At 33.7% G+C, this 19096-nt stretch overlaps 1 protein-coding gene and 1 long non-coding RNA gene across 2 annotated transcripts in view; both read left to right on the top strand.

The window, feature by feature from the left end:
• The window catches only part of LOC142981170 (uncharacterized), a 180676-nt gene that overhangs the window by 13007 nt on the left and 148573 nt on the right, over positions 1–19096 (top strand). The window contains exon 2 of the long non-coding RNA XR_012959924.1: positions 3166–3222. This is a non-coding gene — a long non-coding RNA (uncharacterized LOC142981170). The remainder of the gene's footprint in view (positions 1–3165; positions 3223–19096) is intronic.
• On the top strand, positions 8966–11757 carry LOC142981146 (uncharacterized). Its single transcript, XM_076126843.1, has 5 exons — positions 8966–9124; positions 9514–9686; positions 10119–10312; positions 10865–11081; positions 11464–11757. Exons 1-5 carry the CDS (start codon positions 9050–9052, stop codon positions 11666–11668), a joined length of 864 nt encoding a protein of 287 aa, XP_075982958.1. The 5' UTR covers positions 8966–9049; the 3' UTR covers positions 11669–11757.

Raw genomic sequence — 19096 nt, forward strand, 5'->3', positions numbered from 1 at the left:
TCTATTCCCCGCTGTATTTGAATCATCATCTATTGTAGACATTTTATAAAAATAATAGTATTATTAATTACTTACCTGCAATTGAAATACAGGCCAATGAGTATAGTAATTTTTTTTAACTCATTTCACTCCCATTGCTGTTAATAATAATTACTTTTCGAAGTTGTGTGTGTATTAGAAATAATTATTACACGTAACTAACGGAGAAGGAAATCATCGTGTTTAAACCTCGGCTGCCTAAAATTTGTTTAATACATTTATCGAAGGCATGTTAAGTCCCGAAACCGCACTTGGCTAGCGTGGCAGACTCAAGGCCTATCCCCTGCCTCGTTTGGGAGGAGACCCTTGCTCAGCAGTAGGACAGTAATGGGTTTAAAAACCGTGAAACCAATCAAATCAACTAATAAAACTAATCTAAGATAAACATTCATAAACTATCACTCAACTAACACCTGCCTGCACTATCATACAAAATATTTACCCAGTATTTTCACCTCAAAGATTACCTGACCTATTTTAACGAAACATGTGCACCTGAACATAATACATACACACATACATACATATTATGTAAAACATACGTCCTAGATCGAAACTAAACGGTGCATCGGTGAATGACGTGGAATATCTGTGAGAAATGAGACGTGAACGCCACCTGCCGGTACTTTCTGCAAGCTCATTTGTGCACAAAAACAGGAACGGAGACGAATTTGACGTGAATATGTTGTTCTTGCTAAAACTTTGCATAGTAGTAGAGTAGATAAAGAATAAGTTAAATTCTATTAAAATATGTTCTTAGGTTGATATGACAGTTAGTGCTTAGTTTGGTTTTAGAGAGTGTGGTGTGGGTTGTCTAAAGACAGCTTTAATCTTATTTTTTGCGAAGAATTACTTTTTTTCAAGAAATACAGATTTTTTACTTAAAAATATGGATGACCGGTCACTATCCGTATGTTTACATGTAGTACTTATATTTTTATTTAAATAAACGACTTAGATGATATACATCAGGATGGTTTGTCACCTCTATGCTACAATGTTAATGCACTACGTAAAATAAAGAAGTTACATTTAGAGCTTTTGCGTTGCATGTTTATTGTAAGATATAATAGAATACGGAAATTTAGGTTGAGTCTGGTTGTTAATTTATCTATTTATGTATGTATTTAGAAGTATATAAGTATGTTTTTATCTGGTTACCATAGTACAAGCTCTGCTTAGTTTCGAATCAGACCGTGTGTGAGTTGTCCCACAATATTTATTTATTTATAAAGTCATCACGCATTTTATCTTAAAACGCCTGACGTTTCGGCGCAAGTTACACTGGCCTTGGTCGCAGGCTGGGTTTTTTCAAACCTATGGCCGTTATAATGCATCAGCAAAACGAGACTCCAATGAATACGAAAACGTAATAACAGTACAAAATTATACACAGTCTGTACACAGAATTACCAATATAACGGACGTGAATATCATGCGGTTTTCTTTGTGTTTGACGCAATACGTTTCTATGCTGGTATGTTGGCAGTATTGCATGTGCGTTCAACTGTACCTACAATGGATTGTGTTCTAACTTTCTGATGGTGTTTTCTTTTTAATTCGTGCGTAGATTGGTTAGTTTTTTATATCAATTACTAGGAGATTTGCACAGCTTGTATATAAATAGGTTAAAAAATTGACATTTATGTATTTTTTCCAAAAATTCCATTTTTGGGTGAGTCTCGGTAACTATGAACCCGATACTTAAATATATAAAAAAAATGCATGTCCATACAAATGCAATCTGTCTGTTTTACACTATTACAATAGAGCCCCCAGCCAATTATCATAAAACTTTGCGTGGCGCGGCGCTACTTTAAAAAGTGCTTAATATTTGAATGACGCTCAAGCAAAGCCGCATGAGCTAACTAGTTATAGAATAATATACGTATAGCAAAGCAAGAAAATATAAAAACTTTAAAAAATAGCAGCAAATGTAGCTTCAAAAAATGTATCAACAAAGATCATTCACCTACAACCAACCCGTAAAACCCTCACAGGCACTTTATTCCATAAGCTATCTTTTATCCCCAGTTTCTCAGTATATTTTCTTTTCATCCATGGTTAGTGGACACCGCAGGTGCTGTTGTCGTACTATCATAAATTACTTGGAAGAGAATTTTTCATTCACGATGACGCTGCTTTTAAAATAAACTTGTAGTATACTGTGTGTTGATAAAAAACGGCTTTTATGTTATTGTTTTAAAGGAAAGGATTTAATATTTTTATCGTTATAAGTTTTTATAGATGACCTTGTATGCATAATCGTTCTTAACTTTTTAAAGCTTTTTAGAGCGTGAACAAATTCATTCAATTAAATACATACTGAAATATTATTTTGGGGAAAAATATATTTTTTTCCGAGCCGGAGATTAAACCTAAGGAACTAAAGCACTGAGAACTTTCAAGTGCAATGTAATTTTCAGTAATACTTTTACCCGACTCGAGACTCGAACCCAAGATTTGACAACTAGCTGTCGCAAGCATTACTACTTAGTAAAGCTTTGAAAAAGTCCTCACTCGTAAAAAAAAACATCCTAACGAATAATTTATATTTAAAAAAACATGTCTGAGGTCTTCGCTCAAATCATGTTTGTTGGAAAACAAAAAAATATATTTCGCTTTCATACAAACTAGTAAACACAATTTACAAATTTAGAACTGTATTACTACCTGAGGGACTGATCATGACTCCCTCGTGATTGCTCCTGTATGTGGTCGAGGAAATGTATCCGCGTTGCCATGGGAACGGACAAACATGGGTCATAGGACCTCTCACGGGAACTCCCTTTATAAGTCGTTGATTTTATGTTGTGTTGTTACTACTTATGTTTTATTGTAGAGTATATTTCTTTATATTATGGATCCTTGATAATATAGAAAAATAGTTTTATTTTACTAACATAATATTTACAATATTATTTACAACACGAGAAATAAGCTAAATCTGCACAACAAAGATAAAAAAACAAATTTTAGATTTTCCTGATTGGGTTTTTGAAAGTAAACTTTCATGCGTATATAAAATCACGCCTTTTACTATGAGAGTTAGCAGGGATCAGAGAACTTGGTTCAGTCCCTAAAAACTTATTTTGCTTCATTAATATTCATTTCTTTGTCATACAGGACCGCTGGTTACGAGAACTCTGCTACTTACCTTTTGAAGATTATCACCGATGCATGGTAAGTAACTATACTATAAGCGATTGTTTTAGTGTGATAGACAAGGAAGACTATAGTCGATTTAATCTCAAAATACGTTAAACTCTTCCGTTACTGAATGATTGTACTAAGCGTAGAAAGTGGAAATTTGGTATGAAGATTCCTAAGTGTAGAAGAGCACTAAGTGACGATTATTGGAAATCTCCCCCATGAGGAGGTAAAAAAACTTTTATATTAAAATAAAACATATTTATGCCTTCTTACCTCAATTTGTCATATGGTCTACTGCATTTTCTAGCCTTGCTACATAAACCTACTACAAGAGATTTGGATTAAATTGAAGTCAATTAGATTTTACTAAATCTAATAGAAAAATAACATCGAATTTAAAAGCCTTTTCAAATTAGATCTTAAAATAAAAGTGAAAACGTAATTACATTTTGAAGCATTAAACTATTTTTACTGACGTTAAGCATTCTACACGACAGATTACATTAAAATAAATTTAGTTAAAAATATTTTTATAAAAAATCTTAGTTTAAACTGCTATCTTTACTTAAGATTTATCGTGACGCTTAAATCTTGAGAAAATCATTTTTTTTTTCACATTGAGGGAGTAGCATATCTTCGGTATTCTGGCGTGAATATTTTTGTAAAACGTTTTCTGCCTATATCCTAACGATACTATGTGCTTATTGCTACGTTTATTGACTTAAGTGATTTATTAAAGTGTAATAAACACGCAGGCCTATTTTTGCTGTAATAATATATTTTTTTAGGATTATATGGAACCTTAAGATGTTAAAATACAAAAAAAGTAACTTTAACGTGTCTACGGCTACATCCGAATGTCGTGGTTTTAATTCTCACATGAAACAAATATTTATACGATCCAAAAATAGCTGTTTCAACTCTATTGTGGTTTGTATCCATTGTTTGTATAAGCCACAAGATCTATTCTTAAGTCTTTAAAAATAAAAACTATTGAGTACTGTAAAACACATTAATAAAGCCATTCAAAATTGTCGTTCAGATCTAGATTTGTATATTCGGAACATAACAAATAAGTCGTATGTATGTTTGTATGTATGTAACACAAAGCTCAACACAGGTGCGTGGTGCGCTGTCTCGCGTCGTTCCGTCGCTGTAGCATGTCTCGAGTGTATCGCAATGATGGTACATGTCGCTATTTATGTAGTGTTTAGTGATTGCAATATGAGATTTTTACGGCTCCGGCCGGTACTACTGAATAACATTAGCTTTTCGGATGGACTTTATCTATTAGGTAATTTATCCGGCATTTAGCCGTAAGCTGTGAAACTGGCCCGTGGAGTTCGAGAATGTGATTTACTTTTTATTTGTTGCTTTTGTAGGGTTAGAACAATGGTTTTTGAATCCCATAAGCTAGTGTTCCATTCATCTTTGGTTATTCCTTCAGGCAAATAATTTTATTAAACTTATTCTTTACAATGTTCAGTAAACGTTGTCATTCATATCTAACAAACTCTGAAATAGACATGGTGGGTTTGATTCCTTTACAAAAATCAAATAATTTAGTGATGTCATCAAACTTTAAGTTGATTAAAATGTCTAAAATTAATCTTTTGTTCGAACCGTGAAAAAATATGTTTAGTAGGGAATTAAATTTACCTAATTTTTAGAGACTATTATTTCAAAAAATCTGTATTTGGTGTAAAACTATTAAAAATATTAATTTGTCTGAAACTATTCGACACTAAAAATAAACTCACGGTCCTCTTAACATTCTTCCACCTCAATGGTACACGTTCACGCTTAAACAAACAAAAATATGCCTTCAGTGATTTGCATAAAGTTTATTTTCCATATGTTAAATTTAGGAAATGCTTGGAAATTTCAAGGTGGAGAGATATTTTCATTGCGTTTTGGTCCAACGTCGTGTGCTCCGAGCTAGGAATGTTTTTGTTAACAAATACTTTTGTACCAAGAAATGTGGAAAACAAAAGATTCATTTAATTGCCACTGGTTTATGTTAAGAAAATAAACTGGTATTTTAATATACTGGGTGCGTTATTTTGGATTGTAAGTCTCTTGGTAATTGAGATTGTAGTATGTATTTTGATATTGATTTCTGTTATTGTCGTAGAATAGTCGCTATACACCGCACGTTGGGTTATAATAACACTTTAATATCATGGACTGTGGGATAAAAAATGGAAACCAAATAATAGTCGTAAGTTGTGATAAGTATTATAGATAACAAATAACTTCTGCCCGCAATTACGTCCCCGTGAAGAGATTTCCCGGGGTAAAAAGTATCTTACGTGTAAAATGTAATGTAATCAAACATCTTGCAGAAATAAATAAAACCATGCATTATTTGCATTTGCATTACAGTCAGACTTAGTTCATGAAACACATAGCTCTGTTATCAGAGTAAGAACAAAAACAACATAATACAACTTATTACCATTATTTAAATTCCAATTGGAATAAGGAAAAATAGTACACTGTAGTCTGATTATAACCCAACACTATGTAATCACTTGCACCCATTTAATTTTCCTTTTTTTACCTCTCCCATAGATTGGGAGTCTCCTGATTTTTGGGGAAAATTTTTGCACACGTATTTGGTATTTTTCCTCAATTTGTTAGAAAAAGTTATCAGGGGTAAAATTATCTTAATTAAAGGGTGTCTGGAGGTGTTTATCTTGTTTTAACAGGGAAGGTAGTATTATCAAATTATGGGGTGTGTTTGTACTTGTATATTTTAAAGATATTTGGATTAGGTAAAGCAGTATTTAGAATGTAATAAGGGTATATACGTTTCAAATTATTATTAGTGATTGTAGTAAAAAGCAAAATATTGAACCTAAATTAATGAGAAACTATAAGTAATTAAGTATTCAGAAATCTTGAATATATAATACCTTTAGATACAATATGTCTAGATAGAGGCTTAGTTAATGCTACACTCAATTTACGCACTTCTTCAAGTATAATGAACTAAATGTCTTAACTTAATGTTCTTGTTATTGTAGTAAACTCTCACAAGAAGATACGGCTTTTCTACCGACAATTATGTTTTTAAATGATTAATAATCTATCATTGTTTATGACTCAAAACTTTCAAAAGCCAGTCACGCTCACCAGTCGGTAAACTATCTGTGGGCTTAGCATACCTTGGTGTGGTCATTCCATAGATAGGTTACCGCATAGTGGTATATGAACTAGGCGTTTCCGTGCTTCGGTGGGCATGTAAAAATCCGGTCCGGTTGTTGTCAATTAAGATAAAAGTCGTTTGGCTATTTAAATTTTCATTCTTCTTAAAATACATTTTCTTCAAGCGTCTGCATCATAAAGTCTCGAGGGAGATAAAACAAAAACTCTCATGAGCAAACCACGTATTCGGTGTTGTAAAGTAAAAAATTTCATTAACCGTATAATTAATTCAAGTAACGTCTCCGGCTAGATAGCCGGTGTACTTAGCTAGAAAAAATATAATGCTTCGGCCTAGGTGGCAGTGGTAGCGAGAAGCGGGTCGAGAAATGTGATTATTTGTGTTAAAGATTCGGAAGAATGTGCTTTTGAATTGGGTTTGGGAAAAAAAATGCGTACATATGACATGTGTATTACACTTTTATAAATCAGCCTAGAAAGTACTAGAGCATTCGCTTTAGCTAAATGACTCCCTCATATAGCATCTTAATTTATAGCACAAGGCATTTGGACAATTAATACCAAATCGTTATCAAATATATTAATAGTGAGAGTTAAGTATAAAATATGGTTTAAAATAAAAGTCATAATTCGGGATCTACGACCGTAGGAGAGTGCAAGTTAAAATCAATTCATTTCAGCATATACAATAGTAGTTACTGGAAATAATTTAAAATTATAAGTTACTTTTAAAATTCTATTTACACGGTGTTATCAAATTACTGTTAGCCATATGAAATCGAATTTTACTATACTCAATTTCTAACTAACTTAACAAAAAATTAAATCGCTTACGCTTATAGTTTGTCCGCTATAAGCTTACAGTAAGACCAAAGCCTTAACAAGGAGGAAGTAAATTTTGCAACGGAGTCTACATTAAGAGATGTTATAGGAATTAAGGTGAACTAAAATACGAAAGTTAATATTTAATTTTGGTCTTTAGGTAAAAATGTTTTTAATTAAGTTCAGTAGTTTTTAAGTTTCAGACGTTTTTCTGTAGTTAAAAGCTCATTGCAGGTTTTAAGTACTATGAAAATAATATGCCTCAAAATTGTGTATAACATAACACCTGGAGATGTAGGCAGTGGAACGCTTTGCTTTTTAAACAGCAGACCGACCGTCTTTTGCAACTATCGGTGGCAAGTTTGATGCTGCTATTTAAATTTTGGAAATACACCAAAATCTTGATTATATTCTAGATAAATCGTGCATGAAAAGGTTCTCTACTAAGTTGTCGGTTTATACTATATACATAGCTGGCTTTATACTGCACTGCTATCACTGCTTGTCCTATAAACTTCAGTGTAATGAACTCTAAGGTAGTTCATCCTTGCCAAGTTATTCTCATTTGAGAGGCTTCAGGAGTAAAATATCCGTAGTCTGCGATCACGTTTTTCCATTGAACAATTAGAGACCGGATTTCATTAAATTATCTTCAAGTTTAACTCAACTTTCAACCTTTTATTAGATCGGCTCTTTTACTAATTAAAAATCAATACTAGGTAGCCTACAATGGAAGGTATACCGATTACGAATTTCTTAAGGAACTTGAAAAGTTTTTATTCAATGATTTTGTTGGAATTTTTGAAGGAAGGAGTTTCATTCGGTCGTTTTGTTTTATAAGATATATTCTTTCGGTAAGATATTTTTGGTTTGTAGAGATGAGAAGATAGAAAGAAAGACTGCACGATGCATAAGGTTTGCTTAATATTCGTATAATATCCGTTTAGTTATGTGAAAAGTAAGTTTTGAACTGACAAACCATTTCTTACCGCTACTGACTTTTGAAACTTGACTAGCTATTGACCAAATTTTGGGTGCCTTAGGAACTATTTTTGCAGTACATTTTTAATGTCAAACTTTTGATAGTCGGTATAAACGATTGTATATAATCGCGCTGCTGTTATGAACTCAATGTATGCTCTATCGCTTCCTTATAAAAGAACGTTTTATAATCGCGACGGGCATCCAAAATTATTTAATTTTAAAACGGCCGTTTACAAAAGCTGTGATTATCTTATAATTGATAGTTCCCTCGCATTTGTTGGGTCATCACGACGTCCGCTTAAGGTCTATGATGCCCATTAAAGGTATTATAGTTGCCCTCATGAATTTACGACGGGTTTTACTTATAATACGAGACCCTTTACGGCTTAGCGATGCTTGAATGTTTACTTTAAATATACGAGGAAATTCTTTTGATTATTTTCTAATCAAGATATATAATTATGCGTTGAGTTTGGGAAACTTTATAGTAAATTGATATTTCAATTTAATAACAAACATATACTTGTGGTCATCACACAAATATCTGTCCTAGGTGGGATTCGAACCCACCACACGCAGCGCTACGGTTATTGCGGCGAGAACCGCGTTAACCACTGCGCTAAAAGTGCAGTTAAAACATGCAGCACCTAAGAGTGATCGGATCACAATTCCACATTCCGCGTAATAGTGTTACACGTGTTTCTCACGTTTTACATCACATGTTTCCTTACATTTATAAACCTAGGACGCTATCAAATCTTTGACTCATTCATTGATATGAAAATAATATTCACGGTTAATTGCAAATACTAATTGTTTAAGTCGTAAAATCGTAGGACTGTGCTTTTAAACTATTGAATCTATTTGAAAGTAAAGGAAAATCATGTTGGTCCAAGGTTTGGTGGTTTCTTTGTGTGTGGCCAGTATTGAAGCTGCTGAACCTGTGGCTAGTTGCAGGGTAAGTTGAAAAACTAAGATATTCACTATGCTTTAATAAAATAACCGTATGAAACCTTTTGGAAATGGAAAAAAATATAGTGGTTATTTGCAGAAAACACAATTATACTGCTTTTACTAACTATTCTGTGTGAACTAAATCAAATGGGTGAAAAAATAATCGGAAAAGTAGTTAAATTAAGGTTTTTTACTACGTGCTGATGTGAAAGATAATTATTAGGATTGATAATTATCCAAGCGTAATTGTGAAATAACGCCTAGAAATTACTAGAGCAGGGGGAAATAAGTTTTACTCATAAATCGTGAGAAAACTAATAATATATTAAACCATTAATTTTCGTGATAATATCAGTCCTGAAGTACGTTTATTTTTTACTAATTTTATTTTAGTACCGAAGCAGTTATCTGCGTCAAGACGGAGGACTATGTTTCGAAATAACTCCCTGGCAGCACCAGCCTGTGGTGTTGGACGCTCATCTCGATGACCTAAGGAAGAGATGGAATATTACCAATGATAACGCGAGACGACAGTTGAGACCTCCATCACTGGCTTTGGCTAACAGGTACTTCAAACATTAATTCTACACGTGTTTGGATAGGTTTTCCGTAACTTATTTATAAGATGTGACACTAGACCTAAAATATGCATTTTGTTATTATTTGTTTTGCATTCGGCCAGCGGTGTAGATAAGAATTAAATAACGCGTAAATAAATAGTTTTACGTCGGATAAAACAGGGTTTGACTAGATTTGCTATTCATGCAACGAAAAAGTCTACTTTGAAAATCGCAAGAAAAAACTCAACACTTATCTTTAGCGTCTTTTCGGGATCAACATTTACTCCAGATTCCCGATATTCCGAGAAATATTTGATAATCACCTCACCGAACTATCCGTGAAAAAAACTGATTATTATTTGTTAAAAAATTATTCCATCTCAAAAGTTGTCTTTTTCTACTACTAATAAAACCTTTGAACTTGGGTTTCCTGTGCAGTGAAATCTCCCGATACATGGACACGGTCTTAGCTCCGTTCTTGGACACGTATCATCGGAACATCCAGAATTCATACCAGCAACTAACTGGCAAGATCTTGAGAAGAATCAAGGATGACATCAACACTGCCGTGTTGAGGAAGCAGCAGATTTATACCGAGCTCACCACACTGGCTGAGGAGTTGAAAGTACCAGGTATCTTGGAATTACATTTCGATCTTTAGAAAGTTTTAGTTTGCCCCACTTTCGGTACAATTAACTTATCAGATGGAATTTTGAGAGTAGTTTTTTTCATTTCCTGTCAAATTATCTAGCATATGGCAATTTGTTTATAAGCTATAAACTAGCTTTACACTCTTAATTGAAGAAGTTAATGACGAATTAAATAAACTCTCCTACTGATTGGGTAGCCTTAATGATTACATTGAGGCTACCAAATCAGGACGAGAGTTTACATTAGTTTAGTTAACATTAGTTTTATACGGCTAATTCAATTTGGACGTCAATAATCTTTGGCAGAAAAAAATGTGATATTACTTACTCATTCCGCTTTCTTTAGTTTGTTAAAGTTAAAAAGTGTCTTATTGACAATCAGGAAAATAATATTTTCTAGGAAAGTTATTTTTTAAATTATTTTACGAGAAGACAAGACACTAGTAACACACATTGCCAACATACAAGAATATAAACAGGACTAATAAAGTTTACATAAATATCATGGTCATACTTTCTTCTTTATTTCCCTAGCAATGTGCGCAGAAGAACGCCGTGCCTCCCGCTCCATAGCGAGCAGGCACGTCTCCTACGTGTACGCGTGTACAGAAGAGTCCCGCGGCTCTATCGCCAAGATGGGCAAGTATGCTGAGGAAATGATCGGCATCACTCGAGCTCATATGCAAGCGACGTTGGTCGATGCGACGAGGGCGTTCGAAGTCAGTGGACCTGCGAGGAGTGGGGTGCCGAAGTGAGTGGGGTTTTTATAATGTTTTTTTTAACTGGAAATAATTGTCGTTTCTTTTTCATAACCAATTAGTTCCTGGCAATAGTTAATGATTGGGGCAATCTCCAAATTCGCCTGACATAAATTTTCATACTATTATTGCAATTCTCCGCGGCACAAGAGCAATCCTTATTGCGGGAGTTTTCTTTTAAAACAGAAAAAATATTACGAATCTTGTATTTTTACCAAGACCGTATTAATACATATCTAGATAATATCATTGATATGTACAGTCAAATGCACTGTACCCTAAAACAAAATCCTATACATAAAACTTTTGTAGATTAGCAAGACAAAAATATCTCGATTTTCTATTCATTCATTATTTTTTCTTTTTGTACTCTAGAGAAGACGTCTCCACCTGTCTTCAAGAACTATCAAGAGCGGCAGTCCTACTAGGTTACGAGCTGGACCTAATCCTGACCAATGCGAGGCGTCACAACGAACAGTCCTGTGAGAAGCTCTCGACCTGCACCGCTAAGGCGAGGAAACATACCGACGAGACAGTTACTGCGTTGAAAGAACAGTTGTACCAGTGCGTTTATGCGTAGAGCGAGAGAGAAGATGTTGTTGTCGTTATAAGATGTTATTGTATTTTTTATTTGAATAAATGAGATGGAGTTTGATGATTTGTAAGAAAACGAGAAGAATGTATACGTTTTATTTATCTGCCAAAGTTAATTTAGGTACTATAAAAGGTGTTTCTGTTATATTATCTACAAAAAGAGGTAATTTGGACGTAAGTACATTTATACGTACATATATTATCCCTGGTGTAAGTATTGATAAGTTTATGTACAGAATATCGTGATTATACGGCGAAATTTCAGAAACATAAATGAGCATACACACTTTATAATTTTCTTTTTAACACCCACTTGCATTCAGTCACTATATTTGTTTCCTTGTCTGACACTATTTCCCAAGCTTGATTGGGTATGCCCCAATGACAATATATCTCCTTTTAAAAACAAAAGTCTATCACATGTCCGGTATTTTTATTGCTACATTTTATGAAGAAACTAAATTATTATAGAGATACGTGAACATTTTACATTATTCGCCAGGAGTTCCTTTTTTATTACTAACCTTTTACCAATTACTGGCTACACAAAAGTATTTGGAAACCGTACCAAATAACTTTGTACAACAAAGCACTAAACACAACCATACAAACGTTAATTCGAATCCCATCACTCGTTTGATTTGAACGAACTAATTTAAATTCATTAGTGGACTCGGCTGCCATGTTGTCTAAATATTTGAATAATTTGATTTCGCTTTGTCGTATAACGGCAAATTAAGGGTCCCAATCATTAGAAAGGACAGTAAAGGGACCAAGGTTTCTGACGAAAGCTTACAGTAAACTTCAGCCATTTTGAGGGTGTTTCAGCGAATAATATGGGGTTAATAATGTTTTCTGTTTTAAAGGGAACAAAAATGTTTGTTAAGGAACATAATTGTGATAAATCTTTTTTGATAACGTGTGTTTTGGAGGTGCTTTTAATTGAGATGTTTTAAATCAAGATGGATAGGCTTTATGACATTCATGTTAATACGTGTATCGGTCAGTGTATTTTAAATATCTGTATGATGTTATAGTTATGATAATAGGTACGGGCATAACAACAAGGGAGCTGCATAACAGTATATTAATATTCATAATATATAAAAAAATTAGAGGAGTTTGTTTGTTGTCTCTATTTCCGTCATGACAGAACGGCTGAACCTATTTGCGTTCAATTCAATCCAATCAGGGTGGTAGGCAACATCACAAGAAATTCCATAAACTAATTGCAGAATAAAAATGCGTGTGGATCTTCGAGCATATAATATTTAGCTTTAGTAAGATTCAGAATGGTGAAAACCTTTTTCTCTAAAAAATAATAAACCACTTTATTGAACTCTAGCTGACCCGCAACTTCGCTTGCGTCAGATAAGAGAGAATGGATCAAAATTTTCTCCATTTTTGTTGTTCTATCTTCCTCGATAAATGGACTATCTAACACTGATAGAATCTTTCAAATCGGAACAGTAGTTCCTGAGATTAGCACGTCCAAACAAACAAACTCTTCAGCTTTATAATATTAGTCTAGATAATTATATCCTTATATCGTATGCAAGAAAAACTAATTCTGCTAATTAAAACAAAATAAATGTTATGTTCAACATTCCGTAGGTCGGTACTAAACAATCATTGTCATCAGTGGCCGCAAAACTTTCTTGTTTGAACTAACTCACTGGCCGCGGTCCGGACACACGATATACTTTCAATGCTTAATTCCATCCTGTTTAATTAATTTGGGACTAGAATAAATATAACGTGATAGTAGAATAACTTTATTTTAAATAGTTTTTTTTTGTAAAATGCTGGCCGATGTCATTGTTTGGCGTGATTTGACTGTAACAAATATAAGTATGAGTATAGAAAAAATTGCTACCTTTGATATAGTGCTTTTTTATCACTTTTTATTGTGATATGATTGTAGTTTCCAGTTTGACTGGTCGTCGGTTTAAACCCAAGGCGACACACCAATGACTTTTCAAAGTTATGTGTTTATTAGTAATAATAATCACTAGCTATGTCTAAAATAAAATTTGTTTAACACATTTTTTGATGGCATGTAAAGTCCTAAAAGCCACATTTAGCCACCGTGGTGGACTCACGGCCTAAGCCCTCCCTTGTTTGGAAGGAGACCCTTGACCAGCAGTGGAACACAGTAATGGGTTAAAAAAAATATCTTTTTTTTGAGGCGTAAAATATTAAAAAATATTGTAATTAAATTATTCGTAGGAAGACTGTATGCTTAAGTAGTCCAAGTATGATATTGTTTTATAACAATCTATATTATAAAATACTCTTTTAAAGATTGCTTAAATATAGAAAGTAAAATAATGAAACCATTACAAAATCGTTTAAAAAGGCAACCAATAATTTTCCGCCATCAACCCCGTTGTTTCAGTTTTCAAAATGTTGTATATTTCGTGGGCATCCTCAATTTTGTACAATTCAATATATTTATACATATTTATAAGGGAAAACGGTCGAAATCCCGATTCCATTTGCAACGCGGAAAATGTATTTGAAATGTATGAATATTATAACGGGTTGTGTTTGAAACTCGATTTCATTGTAAAAGGTATAAACTCTAAAGTCTTTGGTGACTTGGTAACCTGATATGAAACGTGGCAAATGTTATAAGCAGTGACTTGTTCAAAAACAGTCTTAACTATACTATCAATTACAGCACGGCTCCATGCCGCAGTGGTTAAAGCCGCCATTGCGTCGGGAGGTCATTGGTTCGATCTCCACACGGAATAATCATTTGTGTTATCCATAAATAGTTGTTTCGGTAACGCGATTTTGCACAATTGGTACTTTCGAGTATCGAGATTTTGAAATTTAAAATGTACTGCAAAAATATTTTATACGACGTCCGCTAGAGGCGCTGGACCGATTGTCAAACAAATTTTTCGACAGCTAGCCGGTTGTCGGTATATATCGGTAAAGAATTGAGGTACCGATATTGAATGATTCAAATGTTATAAGCAGTGGCTAGTTAGGAAACACCAAACTATACTATCAATTACAACTCGGCTTATACTATCGCCGACTGGTATAAACAATCGTGTCCTATGCAAGTGGATGTTGGTTAAGAACTTAAGAATTTTACTAATGATTGTACACTATACTACACTACAGTAGTGTATTCTTTGAACAATCATTATGTAGCCATTAAAAAGATGATTGGCTTCAACGTTGATGGAAAATATCACTAAGAACTCTGTAGGTCTGTGAGTTCAAGCACAAAATATGAGCTTGAAAATTGTAAAACCACCATTTTACATAAACAAAAAACTATATACTAAAATAAAAAAGTTAATCTACTATCACGCTAAAACTTATGAAAACGGTATAATCACTACCATTCTACGCAAATAAAACTTCGAAGCACAGCTAGTTAATTATACAAGTTCTCTAGTTAAGTAAAATGAGGCATGGTCTATTGGGGATTTTATAAAGAATAATTAATAACAAAATATCTATAAACTAGCTGACCCGCGCAACTTCGCTTGCGTCACCTAAGAGAATGGGTCAAAATTTTCCCCGTTTTTGTAACATTTTTCGTTGCTACTCCGCTCCTAATGACCGTAGCGTGATGTTATATAGCCTATAGCCTTCCTCGATAAATGGGCTATCTAACACTGAAAGAATTTTTCAAATCGGACCAGTAGTTCCTGAGATTAGCGCGTTCAAACAAACAAACAAACAAACAAACAAACAAACTCTTCAGCTTTATTATATTAGTATAGATTATTAAAACTAATAAAAATATAAAACACTAATTATTACAGACTAAATTTTAGTTCGCACTAATTACACAAGTTTCAGCTAATTGTAATCTAATATTAAGATATTAATCAAAAGTATAAGAATATCAAAAACTTGAGAGTTTTTAGTTTTATTATAATTTTGTTTTAGTCTGCATTCAGTTTAACTTACATAATTATTAGGACTAATGAAAGTCGGTAAAGTTAAGAAAATGCTTTCTTAAAATTAATTATGATCCGATTTCAAAGAAATATGACGAAAATCGATACCTTCTTAAATTACTAACTTATTATTTATATCAGAACTAATGAAGATTCACAGTGAGATGTACTAAGCCCTTGCTTGCATTCTGGACCTGAATTGATCAACGGCTCTTGCAATTTTTAGACCTGAACTTCCTGAATTGATGACCTGAATTATTAGAATAAAATTGTCGTCACGCTGTCATCAAAGCATCAGTTGCGCGATTTTCGTTCACTAAAGTTTGAAACCGATGCTCTATATAACCGATTTAGAAATGAAGGTGTTCCAAGATCAACTTGCTGCCCACACCAAAAATCCTTGTCCAATAGCAATTAAAGTCTTTGCAAAGTCATTGTTATAACTACAATCAAAAATTCATTATTATTTCCTACGTAAACAACGCAACTTTAATCTCACATTCGTAAGACCGTGAAAGCATCTGTAAAAAACCCATTGTACAATCTTTCTTAAACACACAACAAAGTGCAACCGTGTCAAATCGGTAAACATCCCTTAAAATCCCTTCATCATCCCTCATATCTTTCTCCATCGTCCAGAAACACATACAAAGGAAGGGTCAGACCTGCGTTGAAGCATAAAAGGCACTTGGCAACCGCCGCCGCTCCCAAAACATTCACGCGCTGATGATTTTGCATTTAACAGGGACTGCAAATGACTGTGAGCATTTATTATTTATTCCTCTCGACTTCCCGTGACCTTGAGTGATGGGTGGACGGTAAAGGGTCATGTGCGTGTATGTGTGTGAGTTTACCAAAAATGATTTGTGGCTGTGTTTGGTATGATTGTTTTTCATTTTGTCATCATTTCTCGCGTATTTTTTAAAGGCGTAGGTTTTAAGTAATCATTGGGTTATAGCCATTTCGTTTGCTAGTTTAGCGTGCAATGTAGGTAGGCAGTAGGTATAGAGTATAACTTATCTTATATTCGGCTGAGTTAAAAAATGCTCGTATTAATAAATGTCAATTTAATCTCTATCAATTAGTCTATTATTACAATATTAAATTCTCATTTTATACCTTGTTATCTACTTACTTTCTTTTAAATCCAAGTAACACAGTTGTATTTAAAAGGGTAAATGCACTACGATTTCTTTTCTCTCCTGCTATTTATTGACCACAACCTTCGACAACACGGCGTCACAATAAAAAATAACAACTTTAGGCTCAATCACTTATCACGATATAAAAATTTCACCGTTTCTTAATATTAAACAAAATCATGATCAAAAACAGCCGTACAATGTCTCCATATTCCCTTTACGCCCCTAAGCGATACTCACCTCACAAAGGACTATAAGAATTAATAATAAACTCACAATTCTAAAACTTGGGACATCATACGTGAGATGTATGAATTATGTATGAATTGTAAGAAATGTATGAAATGTATGAACCGTAGGGTCGGGCTAAGATCATAGCCTGTTCATACATTTATCAACATTATAACTTTGAGATGTTTTATGGGTATTTTGATGGGTATTGAAATGAAAATTTGAAGCCATGGGGTAAAGAGATTATATTTTTTAATGTGTGAATAAATATGTCTTTTCATATTGTGTTTTTTTGTCATTTTAAGGTGTAATGTTGTGATTAAAATACTTAATAACGCCACTTAAATGTTTGTGAACGGACTGCACTTTTCTGGGAATAAAGCAGCGAGACTATTTAATGGATATAGGCACAACCTTTAATAACGTGTAAAGATAGACACAATCATCAGTTGGCAACTATTTCAAACCTATACCCTGAACATTGTTTTCTCCCATAGATTTAGTGATTAACACGTTACATCACAACAACAATGTACTGAATAGTAACCATCAATTTGATACACTAGTTGTCAACTGAGATACGAAATAGCCCTCTGATTAGCCAGCCGATTGTTCAAAAGTAGTGAACCCTAGACTAAAGTGTCTCACAGGAAGTGTTCCTAACGCAAGAGTCGTGTACTCAAAGATAAGTAGCTACTAAAACTAAGTCGCTCTAAACTCGCAAACTTAAAAACTACCAAGATTTCACCATCACACAGACTTCACACCGAAAAAGAACATTATTTATCTAAAAACTTTCATCATAAAGGTACGTAAGAAATAAAATATTCGTATGGAGTTGAGATAGTGTTCTTGTGGCTCATAATTCAGGACAAGATGGAGGGCGAGGCACTCCCGGGAGGATTACGGGAGTACGCATTCACGAGGAGATGATATTTTTATGACAAATTCGTTAGAAGATCCGCTTTTGAATGCGTTTGCAGTCTGCACGGAAGTTCTTAAAGTCAGTTTTGCTTTAAATCTTTATGTCAGTTCGTAACTTTTAAACTTTTACTTTGCCTGATTATTATCCGGTATTACACGGGAATTAACGTGATGAATATTTTACCTTGAATTTCTTGACGTTTCGGTACAGTTTATTGAACATGCTGTAGTCGCACGTGCAGTGTGACAGGATTCCGTCAAGTAAGTGAATCTTACCTGCACTGAAATGGCAATCAATCTAATGTAACGCGTATGACTTTTATGCTGTGGTCAGCGTGAAGAACTCAAAGCCTAACCTCTACCTCATTTGGAAGAAGGACCTTGCCCAGCTGTGTGATAAGAAATACCTATGCAGAAGTTGGACAGTTTATTTTTAAATGAATTACACAAAGACAGTGAGTCTTTGCTTCAGAGCATCTCTCTTATATATTTGTTATAATATTTAAACCGTAATAATAATTGTTCCATTGACACACTTGGCTCTACTTCAAAAACGCTTTTTGCACACAGTGAATGCATGTGACTTATTTATAATACCGCTGTGGATACTTTATATGTTTTAATTATTACTACTACGCAGTAGGTAGTTATAATTATGTAAAGTAAGTATAAGTATGCAAACGGCAGTTTATGCGACATTTGGTCATATAAGATGCTGGTTAGGTTCCCGACTAACCCCCGTTTTGTGAGGTACATTTAGCGGTAGTTCTATTCAATAGCGTCAAAATTCATACAAAAAACCCTATCGAATAAATAAACTACCGCTAAATACACTCAGAAATCGGGGTTGAAACATTTTTGTATTGTGCAATTAATAAGTGATTTAGGTAAAATGATTAATTTGTTTTAATTAAAATTAAAGTCACTTAGGTTGTTTATTCAAGATTAACACAGATATTTTTTGGACCAAAACATTATGCATCCAAAAAACATTTTTCCATAAATTACGAAAATAAATTCATTCATTCATTCATTTACAAGAGAAGAGAGATCTTGAATCCACCACACTGATCAAATGTTCTTTAGTTACTGTCCATTCCTCCAAGAACTGAATAACGCACATAACTTCCCTCACCATATATCCTTCACCATTCATCACATCGTTTAGCAAACTATATAAATCTAAAA

Source organism: Anticarsia gemmatalis, chromosome 19 (genome assembly GCF_050436995.1).
Source record: "Anticarsia gemmatalis isolate Benzon Research Colony breed Stoneville strain chromosome 19, ilAntGemm2 primary, whole genome shotgun sequence".
Taxonomy (NCBI): domain Eukaryota; kingdom Metazoa; phylum Arthropoda; class Insecta; order Lepidoptera; family Erebidae; genus Anticarsia; species Anticarsia gemmatalis.